Source organism: Talpa occidentalis, unplaced genomic scaffold, assembly GCF_014898055.3.
Source record: "Talpa occidentalis isolate TD23 unplaced genomic scaffold, MPIMG_talOcc4v2.1 talOcc4.3, whole genome shotgun sequence".
Classification (NCBI taxonomy): Eukaryota; Metazoa; Chordata; class Mammalia; order Eulipotyphla; family Talpidae; genus Talpa; species Talpa occidentalis.
Genome location: NW_023603184.1, coordinates 35,138,414 through 35,149,528, shown reverse-complemented (window position 1 = coordinate 35,149,528; position 11,115 = coordinate 35,138,414). Strand labels below are relative to the sequence as shown.

At 48.8% G+C, this 11,115-nt stretch overlaps 2 protein-coding genes across 2 annotated transcripts; both read left to right on the top strand.

Annotated features, from left to right (window-relative positions):
* Window positions 1–630: 630 nt before the first annotated feature.
* Window positions 631–1,593, top strand: LOC119254615 (olfactory receptor 52W1). The gene has a single exon (XM_037521715.1). It carries the CDS (start codon window positions 631–633, stop codon window positions 1,591–1,593), a length of 963 nt encoding a protein of 320 aa, XP_037377612.1.
* Window positions 1,594–6,299: 4,706 nt separating this feature from the next.
* On the top strand, window positions 6,300–11,016 carry CUNH11orf42 (chromosome unknown C11orf42 homolog). Its single transcript, XM_037522801.1, has 3 exons — window positions 6,300–6,447; window positions 9,741–10,539; window positions 10,796–11,016. The coding sequence occupies exons 1-3, from the start codon at window positions 6,376–6,378 to the stop codon at window positions 10,930–10,932; spliced, it is 1,008 nt and encodes a 335-aa protein (XP_037378698.1). The 5' UTR covers window positions 6,300–6,375; the 3' UTR covers window positions 10,933–11,016.
* Window positions 11,017–11,115: the final 99 nt, after the last annotated feature.

Sequence of the window (11,115 nt, the reverse complement as noted above, 5' to 3'; positions counted from 1 at the left end):
TCCCATTGTCTTCCTCCTCACATTTCTCCCTTTCTCTCTGCTCTCCTCATACATTCTTGGAAGGTTGGGACAAGGTTAAAACTGCACATTTCAGGCCATTGTGTCCACCCCCTTTATAAAGCTGAGCTAGCCAAGGCCTAGAAGTTCTGCCTAAGGATAACAGTCAGGGGCAGCACAAGACTGAGGCCTGATCACTCCACAGCACGGCCTTTCTCCCCACCTAGAGAAGCTGAGACTGACACACTTGTATCCAGAGAACGAAAAACATTCATCTCAGTTCCACTTAACTGACTTCCCCCTGGCGGGCTCTGGCTGTGCCAGCCTCTGCAGCAGTGACCGACGCCCCACCCCCATCTGCCTCTATACCCCTCATTTCCCTCTACAACACTCATGGGCTCTCAGGCACAAAGAACTTCCCCATCCTAGCCAGGGTTGCAACCTTGATTATCCATCTAACCCCCAACAAAGTTAATAACCCTGTGGTCCTTCCACCCCTGTGCTCCCCCTACACATGCTCCATTGGATGGGTCCCTGCTACTGCGACTGTGACATCCTCAAAAACTCCCCTTGGTCCTTCTATCAGGAGCCAGTCCCCCATGAGCCCTAAAGATTTGCCCCCCTCCGCAGAGAATGGCAGAAGCTCCACAGCCCAACTCCACCTTCCCTCGCCCACCCTTCTTTATACTGACAGGCATCCCGGGGCTAGCTGGCACTCAGGTCTGGCTGGCGCTGATCTTTGGGCCCATGTATCTGCTGGCTCTGCTGGGCAACGGGACACTGCTGGCAGTGGTGCGGATAGACTCCACCTTGCACCAGCCCATGTTTCTGCTCCTGGCCACACTGGCAGCCACAGACATGGGCTTAGCCACCTCCATTGCCCCAGGATTGCTGGCCGTGCTGTGGCTTGGGCCCCAGCCTATACCATATACTGCCTGCCTGGCCCAGATGTTCTTTGTCCATGCACTGACTGCCATGGAATCGGGGGTACTATTGGCCATGGCCTGTGACCGTGCTGTGGCGGTAGGGCGTCCGCTGCACTACCCTGTCCTAGTCACCAAAGCCCGGGTGGGTTACGCAGCCTTGGCACTGGCACTGAAAGCAGTGGCCATTGTCGTTCCTTTCCCGCTGCTGGTGAGACGATTTGGACACTTCCGAGCCAAGACCATAGACCACGCCTACTGCGAACACATGGCGGTGGTGGAGCTGGTGGTGGGCAACACACGGGCCAACAACCTGTACGGGCTGGCGCTGTCGCTGGCAGTGTCGGGGGTAGATATCCTGGGTATCGCAGGCTCCTACGGGCTCATCGCCCACGCCGTGCTGCGGCTCCCTACCCGGGAGGCCCGGGCCAAAGCCTTTGGTACATGCAGTTCCCACATCTGTGTCATTCTGGCCTTCTACGTGCCTGGCCTCTTCTCCTACCTCACACACCGCTTTGGCCGCCACACTGTCCCAAAGCCCGTGCACATCCTCCTCTCCAACATCTACTTGCTGCTGCCGCCTTCACTCAACCCTCTCATCTACGGGGCCCGCACCAAGCAGATCAGGGAACGGCTCCTGGAAACCTTCACGTTAAGAAAAAAACAGCTTTGAAGCAGTAAAAATGATGGAAGCTGGGGGAGGAGGAGGGATATATTCAAGAGAGTCTGGGGCCTGGAGGTGTGGACAGTTACCTTGGCCTCATTATCTGCCTGTGACTGATAGTCACTCAACACTCTATTTGCTGTGAAGTCCCTACCACATGTACCCCTGACACCTGTAGACTTTGGGCTAGTCATGTAGCCTGCTTGGGAAGAAGCAGGAGGTAGGGGGCAATATGTTACCATGCCAGGAATAGAAGAAGGACCAGGGAATGTGGTGCACAAGATTTAGAGAGATCACACCTGGACCACGTTAACTTAAGTCATCCATGTTCCCACACAAAAGCTCCTCTCCAGATTCTGATCTGGGGGTCTGGGAAGAGCAGCACTGCCCCAGGAGGCAAGTGCCTGGGTATTTGAGATCATAGCACTCTATTCCTGAAAACAGATCCTGTTTTCAGCCTGTCCTTTGGGAAGGAGTTACAAAGGCTCACTCCCCACCTTCTGAGAATCTGGATTATGTGCCCTGGGGTCCCAATATGGCCAGGTTCAGAGGATCCTCTGGGCTGCATATGTAATCACTATCCTACTTTACTCCCCTCCCAGTCTCAAAATTAATGACTAGAACTTCTGTTGTGGGCCTGCAGTTTCTGGAGTCAGCGGCTAAATGAAAGAAATTTGGATATCCCAGAAAATCGTCCTAACTACCGGTTTGCTTGAGGTCCAGTCACCATGGCCTCTTACCAGTCTGGCCTTTGCACATCCTCAGCTAGGATTGTAGAATTTGCAAATAAAATCCTCATTTGCACCATTTGCCCTGGTTAGCACTACTAGAAACATTTGATGTTGAAGCTGTGTGATGAAACAGGAATATTTCACACTGCTGCAGCTGCCGGAGTCTAGAGATTTCAATAGGAAGAGTCATGGTGTTGCCCAACAGGAGATTCACTTTCAGCTAAGATTGCACACTGGAAGGAACAATGCACAAAAATCCTTGACACCAGCATGGAGTCCACGATGAGTGTAATCACACACAACATGTAGAGAACATTGCTATGTGGTAGGAGAAAGCTGTGAGCTGCACAGGCAGACCCCAGCTCACTGGGAAAACTATCAGAATGCAAGTGTTGGCATGAGCCATGAAGTGCTGAAGCCAGGGGCAACCCGACTGCTCAGCAGGTAGCTGGTCCATGCCCCGTGGGGGAGCACTCGGGAAAAGACACTGTGGGCCTGGAAGACCAGCTCATGCCACGGCCACACGAGCGCTCACCAGGTCCTCTTTAACAAGGAACTGAAGAGAGCGCCAAAGTGGTGAGTGATTTTCAGAAGTATTGTCACACAGTAGCAAGGGGACAAGGAAGTCAATTCCAGTTTTCCCCCACCCAAATGTGGGGGGCTGGGTCATTCTCAAGGTTAACCTTTTTCACGTCGCTCGAAGTTTAAAAACCTAACAGGCAATAATTTTGTAGATAATTGTGACATATTTTAATCCTAATGGGTCTTGAGTCTTTAAGATGCCCACGAGATTCCTCTTCAATAAATCTATTGTGACAAAATAATCAGAGATGTGAACAAAGATGTATGCAGTAAGATATTTATTACAATATTAATATATAGAAATATAAAGAAATGTCTGATGTTCCTGTGTCACACATACACACACGCACACTTTCTTGCCTTTCCCCTCTGGTACATGAAAAGGGAAATCATATGTGATCATTGTTCATAAATAATGAATTCTGTCACCCTCCCACCCCAGGAAGCTTCTTGTCTAAGGCACCTTTACTCGCTGCTTATGCACAACGCCCCAAGTTAGTTGGCCCAAAGCTGGACATTGTCCATTTTAAGAATTTTTTTCCTTCAAGCCAAAAATTGACCCCCTTGGATATTTGTATTTGGTTCTGCGTGTGGGAGTGCACACACACTACTATGATGTGTCTAGAAGGCCTTGCCGGTACCCTCATTCCTCACCCCTGAGAGCAATTATAAGCCCACGATACCTTCTCTGTGATTCCAAAATAAAAATCTGTCTGAAGGAACTATTAGTTTTATCCCCATAACTTCACAATCACAATCTTATTGAGTGTTTACCTCCACGTGAATATTCATACATTTAGCTGCAGAAATACTGATGCATTTGATTATAGGGCACCGCCCCAAATCTCTCTGGGATATATCTTAATATGTCACACAGGTACTCTACACCTTTCTAAAATCTGAAAAATCCTGAATTCCAAAACACATCTGTCCCTAAATGTTTCCAATAAGGGATTAGGGACTTGTACATATGTCCCCGTAGTCTGGGAGAAGTGAAAAGACTTGTTAGAGCTCTTTCTGAAATCTTTGCTAGTAATACTTTTTATACTGCCCCAGCAGTTCTTGCAGGAAACCTCAGGTTCTCTAGATTAACCACTTCCATGCGCTTGCTCTCCACTCTGGTCACCCCTCAGGTATGATGCTGATGATCTGCCTTTTTCCCAGGGGGACCCCAGAACGTTGACGCAAACCCCATGGGCAGGGCATGGCCCAAATAAGCCTTGGCCTCATCCGCTCCATCTAGGACTCAGACGTCATTTGTTTTCCTTCAGTAACTTTCATTTTCAGATTATGAACCAAAAGCAGACATACCTGTTTAATGTCAGGGTAGAGCAATGTGGAATTTAGAGAGCCTAGAGAATTATGGCAAGCAGACAGTGAGAGAGAAGACAAACGGTAAAGGCTGCTGGCTGTCCTAAGTACCCCATCCCCCCTCTAACCCTTTCTCTGAGAACAAAAATTTCAGAGATCCTCCTCATCCATTTCCCCAAGAACCCACCATCCCTGCCCCTGCCTCATGCGGCCCCTTCTCATTCTGGAAGCCCTCAGGAAATGGGCTTGCATCATTCTCCTCCTCCTCCTCAATAACCTCTGCACCTCTTTCTCCTTGTACCGTGTCAGTTTTGCCCCCTATCAATAGCCCTTGTCCTTGGGAAATGTGTCTCTCTCTACCTCTGTCTACCTGACTCAGAATCCTTTTCAGAGGGAACCAGAGGTGCCAACTGTACCATACCAGATGATCTTGTCCCTGTCAACCCTTGTAAAAAACGTGTTGAAGAGGGATTAGGAGGAAGAGGCTTGGTTTCACTTGTCTCAACAAGAAACTTGGAGTTTCTGATTTGGTCTCATCCTGCCCTTTTCCTTTTCTTATCGCCTCTTTGCACTTCATCTAGCCCATACCCCCCACCACAAGCTTCCACCAAAAAGAACTACCATTTAATGGCTCAATTGGAAACAGGCAGACATGGATTTGAATCCCAGATCCTCTGTGAACTCGCAATATGACTTGTACTCATTTATTTAAACTCTTTGGCCTGTTTTCACTTATAAAAGGGGGAAATAATAATACCTACTTTAAGAGCTTACTGAAAGGATTAACTAATATAATGCATTCAAAGTGTTTGGCACAGCCCCTACCTGGAGCATAGGTTCATGCTCCCTGTCGAATCTTTGCTCAAAGACCTGGTACTGTCTAGGGGAGACTTGTCCTCCCCTGAGGCCAATTACATCTCCTTTAGGAAACTTTTCTTGGCAACACTCTTCCCACCATTGTAGGATCTTCCATGTGGCCCATACTCATGCCACCTCAGCCAGCTCAAACTGCGGCCTACTTTGTGGGCTAGCTCCACATGCTCCAGAAAAGGATGAACTACACACATAAAGCATCCTCCTGGGCAAAGAGAGGATTTTAGAGGGACTCAAGAGGGAACACTTTGGACAAATAAAGGGTAGAGTGGGAGAGTAGCTACTAGAAAGACTCTCCAGAGTGATTCTTCTCCAGGGAAAAATCACTGTTCTTCTCCAGCAAAACACCAGGTTGAGAGATGTAGACTGACACACGAGGGGAAATCGCAGATAGATTAGAGCTGTCGTCAAAGGATACCTGCTAGAAACAGATCAGCCTAGAATAGGGAATGCAACATGAAGGAAAATTTCCTCAGATTTACCTGGGATGGTAAATTTAATGCCAGTTTCCTGAAAGGTCTCTCCAGTTACTAAGGCAACATTATCCCAATTAGATTCTTATCCTCCATGTTGTCACAGCTCAGTGTGGCACCCTCCTACACACACACCTGACTTTCATTGCAGTTGTAACCCACTCACTAATAATGGGTTTCAACCTATGATGCACATTACAATTGCTGAAGGAGCTTTTAGAAATCCTGATGCCTGGCACACTCCAGACCAATTAAATCAGAATCATTAGGGGAGGATGGAAAGGGGAGCTAGAGGGGGTAGGATCCAGGCACCTGTAATTTTTAAAGCTTCTGGGTAATCCCAAAGTGCCACCCAAGTTAAGAAACTCTGCTCCGTTCTCACGAAGCCCCGATCTATACTTATCTCACATCCTTCAAGACCCCAATTCAGCCTCACAGAGAAGGCATCTGCAGCTGGCAAACAGCAAATTGCTTCAAGGAGACTGGTGAAGGGAGAAGTCAGATCCTGTTTCTTTAAAGAACTCAGACCAAGAACTACATACACACATGCTAATATAGAAAACACACCCTAATGGACACCTGCATTTCTGTCCCCAAAGCAGGGGAGTGAAAAGGTACCTCAAGAGTATGAACTCAGGCTATGGGTAGAGTGAGGCTAGGAAAGTGGCTGCCCTCTCTCCGCCCAAGGCTCCATCACCAAGCAGGACCTCTATGACCTCATGCTGTAGTAGGTCAAAGCCCGAGGCCTGGAGTTTCACCTCCCTGGCAGCTTGGGGTACCTGTAGCAGCCACTGCTCTGCCTATCCCCTCCCAACCTCACCATGTTAGTCGGTACCCCCCACCTGCTGACACTGGATGAAGCTGATGCCACCTGGACCCTCATCAAGGACAAGGTAGGGAAAGCAAGAGGGCCGAGAAGGAAATAAGTGCAATCTAGGAGGGCCTGGGCAGCTTATGAGTAGAAAAGGCTGGAAGTCTAAGGACGAGGACAATTAAAATAGTCAGTTCCTGTGAAATGCTTTGTACAAACTGTCCAATTACAACTGTAAAAGTAGCAAGAAAGGTTCCTTGAAAGGCAATGTATAGGGAACTATGAGAACAGAGAGGAGAAATGACAAGTCAGGGGTAGGACTTAGGAGGTCAAGAAGGCGTCCTAGAGAAAGCAACATTCTAGCTAGGAGTGATTCACACACAGAGAGAAAAGGAATCACAGGCACATAAATGGTGCTTAGTAAATACCTGAATGAGTTCATGAGCAGGTGGGCAGATCAGTGAACAGTGTACTATTTAAAGGTAGAGCATTTGCAAAAGCCAGGAGAGAAAAAAAAAAAAAAAGTTTGGGTACCACAAATATTCTTCCAGAGCAGAGTTTAAAGGAGCAGTGGTAAAAATGAGAGTGAAGAGGAATAGGGGCTGATTATAAAAGGCTTTGTAAGCTTTCTAAATAACATGAACTTTACCTTTGACCTTTTCACTTCTCTCCACTTTAATTTCCACAGAATGAGAAATTTGGATTTTGGGTCAAATATGTAGATTTCAAGGAGCAGGCAGATCTCAGCTAGATGGTCACAAGATTCTAAGGTTGAGATCAGGTTCTGGTTCTGGTTCTGCTATCTGGAGGACAGTGAATTTAAAGGCCTCGTAATAGGCAGCCCACCGACTTTAAAAGCACCATCCTGAAGGTGCCCACCAGATTCAGGGCAGGCTTCATGACAGGCAGCCCCATGGGAAATGAAGCAGTTGCTCATCACAAAGGTGTCTGCCAGGGAGCAGAAATAGGTCCTCCCAAGTATTAAAATAACTGGTTTCAGTGGGGGTTAAGTTTGGTCCTGGACTACAGCAATCCGAACTAGAACAGATGCACTGAGGTCTTCAATTATTAGAAAGCTACACCATCTCTGATATCAGAAAAAACCCTTCTCCTATTTAAATGGGAATCAGAAAAGTCAGGGTAGACATGCAGGATAAACCACTGGCAGCAGGTGGCAACTCAAGGAGTAGGGCCCCTTTGAATGAGCTGGTTTCCTTTCTCTACAACTGTTGACAGTTGATTGGTCATTTTGCAGACCATTTGGCTCAAGAGCTCCACATTTAGAATTCAACCCAGACAAGGCACATCCAGGAAGATAATCTTCCACCACTTTCTGGGGCTGTCTTTGAGACCTAACTTTGCAGGCCTCTAAGGTCCGCAGAACTTCCATCCAGACATCAAAGTGCAAAGGGACCAGGTAGTGGTCTCAAACAGGAACTCTACCAAGAACAGTCATCCTAGGATAGAACTTGAGTGCCTTATTTTTCCTATTTTAGGGCCCTCACTGGGGCCCCCAGGGTAAGAAAGAGGACTTCATAAGCCTCCATGGCAAATTCATGTCTACATTCTAGGCGTGCTTCCAGCTAAAAAAGGGAGGGTTCACCTTTCAACAGAAACTTGCACCCTAAGAACCAGGTATTTTAAAGTCACATTCTTGTTAGAGGGATTGCTCCCGAGACATTCCCATTTGTCTTGTTTGTACAAGCGCATAGAAGCAATTAGGATAGGATTCTGAGTAAAGCTGGATGACTGGACTTTCACAGTCATGGGCCAGAGTTCTATACAAAATGCCAACCCACCAGTGTTCTGATCTCACCTCTGGAAACCCATTGGCCCTTCTCAGCCTCATGTCCCCAAACCAAAAGTGATCCATGTCTCAGTAATGCAAAGGAGAAGAAATGATGGGAATGTTTTCCATGCAGAGTAAGAAACAACACCAGTTATTTCCGCGGCTAAATGACAAAAGTCTAGTCTTCAAGGCACCTCAGCTGGTCCAAAGTGCAGACACAATTCGAGTTAGTGACCAGCCCCTTATGCTAGGGGGCATAATTCCAAAACAGTTTTATGTAGCAGAAAGCAGATCAGCCTTAAGGGGGCAGAGATGACTTTTACCAGAAGGCCAACGAAGTGGGTCATGATATCAGTAGGGGCACAGACATGTGGGATTTGGGGGCAGAGAGAGGGGAGCAGAGCACACATTTTAAGAATAGGTGTGTCCCCTAGCAGAACACAGAACCGGAAGTCTCAGCCAATAGTATGTGGGATGCATCGAGATCATACCTAAGTACAATTTAATTAGAGAGGACCTGACGAGGGTTCCCAGTTGGTCATGAAGTTAAACTTCCAGAACTGAGTTACCCAGCCCAAAATGGCCAAAGATGGATAAAACCATAAGGGACTGGCATCCCTAAAAACATTGGAACTAACATTTCAAGTATGAATCCACAAATCCTTAAAAAAGAACTATCCCTTGCAACTAGAGCAGAAGGTGTACATTAATGATTACAGACACAGTGTAAGAATGAAACTTCCAAATCTCTTCTGTGTACCCATTCCTGGTTCATGGCATCACCCATTTAATCAATCAGCTAAGAACAAACCTTAAGGTTCCTGCTCCACCCCCTGTAAGTGCACAAGTTCTATTAATTCTGTAAACCTAAAATATCTTGCTCTGTCATTCTAGCAAAGGGCCTCACCATGTCTTGCCTAGGGCACAGTACTCTTAACTGATCTTTTTATTTTATGCCTTCCTATTCAAAATTAGCTTTCTAAAATGCCCATTTGATCCGGTCCTTCCAGAGGACTTCAAGTGGCTTCCTCTCTCTGCATATACATCAAGCCTTTCATAATCCAGATCCTCTGTGCCTGTCCCTCTTCATAGCATGCATTTAAGTAATAGGAAATTATGTGTGCTCTTAGTTCAGTCTTGTTCACTGGCTGTTCCCCCTGCCTGGACCTACCCATTCTCCCACCTGGCTCAGGCATTCAAAGCTCAAGTATTACCATCTAGAAACCTTTGAATCCCTTGTCTAAACAGAGTGCTAAATCACTTTTCATATCCTTCACAGCTTGCTAGTATGTTACTTAGCTGACTACTGTTTACCTTTCCGTGTCCTCCATTAGACTGAGCTATATTGGGACAAGGACAAAGTCTCATTCTTTTACGCATTTCCCAGTATCTAGCAGAGTCTGGCACATAGCAGACATTCAAGATTTTGCTACAGGAGAGAGCTGGGAGATAAGCAGGAAGCAGAACAGTCTGAGCACACTGTGGACATGAAATCAAGCAGGAACAGTGGGAAGGTCAGCCTAGAGCAGGTTAGAGAAGGTTACCATTCCTCCTGCCCGACTCAGTCCCTCACCTATAAACTACAGGTTATCGAGGAGCGCCTTGGGCCCAACGTAGTGGCAGTGCCGTTCCTGTCGGACGCAGCCTGCTATGACCTGCTGGGTGTGCTAGTAAAGAAGTCCCGCCCAGCCCACGCCCGCCTGGCTTTGCCCGGCAGGCAGGGTCGGAGGGCACTTCAGCCAGTAGGGCTGCTACCGAACCTCCTGGAGCAGGCTGGGTCTGAGGGTGCCTTTGCACACTGCACTCGGGAATACTCACCAAATGGCCAAGCCGAGACAGCTTATGAAGAGATGCGCCTGTTAGACGGGCAGCCCTGCCGGATCCGCCTGCACATGGGAGGCCTACGCAAGAAGGTGGCCTTCCTGCTGCTGCCACCCGGGCAGGTGCGCCTAGAGCAGACGCTTCCCTGGCTCCGAAGCAGCCACAGCATCTATGTCATCTACCAGGTCTTCTCCTGCTCCTGGCTGCAACTGGGGCTATTACCTACCGCCCAGGAGCCCCAGCAGCTGCGATTACAACGGTCACTGCCTATTGCCTTCTCCTGCCTCAAGTTTTCACTGCAGCCCAAAGGAGTACTGGGGCCACAGAAGCCCCTGACCAAAGATCCACTGCCCCATGGGGCCAACTGGGTCAGACCCAACCTCGACATTATGCCAGCTCTGGCCCCCACATCAGACCCTGCTGATACCCCTGAAGCGGCCGATGTGCCCCCACCTGTCCCAGCCCCACCTACACCACCTCCCCAGGAAGGACCAGAGGGCAGACCCATGAGATTCTCCTACAAGAGCCGAAACCCCTTCCGAAGGGGGCCCCAGATGTTGTCAGGTACTGCCAGAGGGAACGAGGATGAGAAGAATGGGATAAGGTGGACAGAGGGCATGGGAAGCAGAGCCCAGGAATGTGTGGGGCACCCATGACACCACCTGGGACCCTGGCAAGGGGGGATGGAGCGAGGGAGGGTGAGATGGAAGAATGATCTTGGGGAGAGGGTGGGCACAGCAGAGAGGACCAGATGGGAGGGACCGGGGAGGCAGAAAGGCCAGGGCACGAGTCAAGCTGTGACTATCCCCAACCCTGGCAGAGAACTGGCTCTTCAGCCCCCGCAGCCCCCCACCAGGAGCCCAGGGTGGGGGCCCCGGGGACCCCGACCGGCACTCCATGTCCCTGCCCCTGCTGCAGGGTCTGTCCTTGGAATTCGACAGCGAAGACGGAAGCTGAAGGGAGAGATGCAGGGGGCAAGGCCCCCAAGATGTGGCATAGGGATACTGGTCCCCAATAAACATCAGCTGCTGCTCCCCCAAATCGTCCTGGGCCCATATTGCTTCTTCCTTCTAGGGTCCAGAGTGGGGAGAATCCCTACTTTTTCCTCTAGCATTCATGCCTCGTCACCCTGTAAGGGCA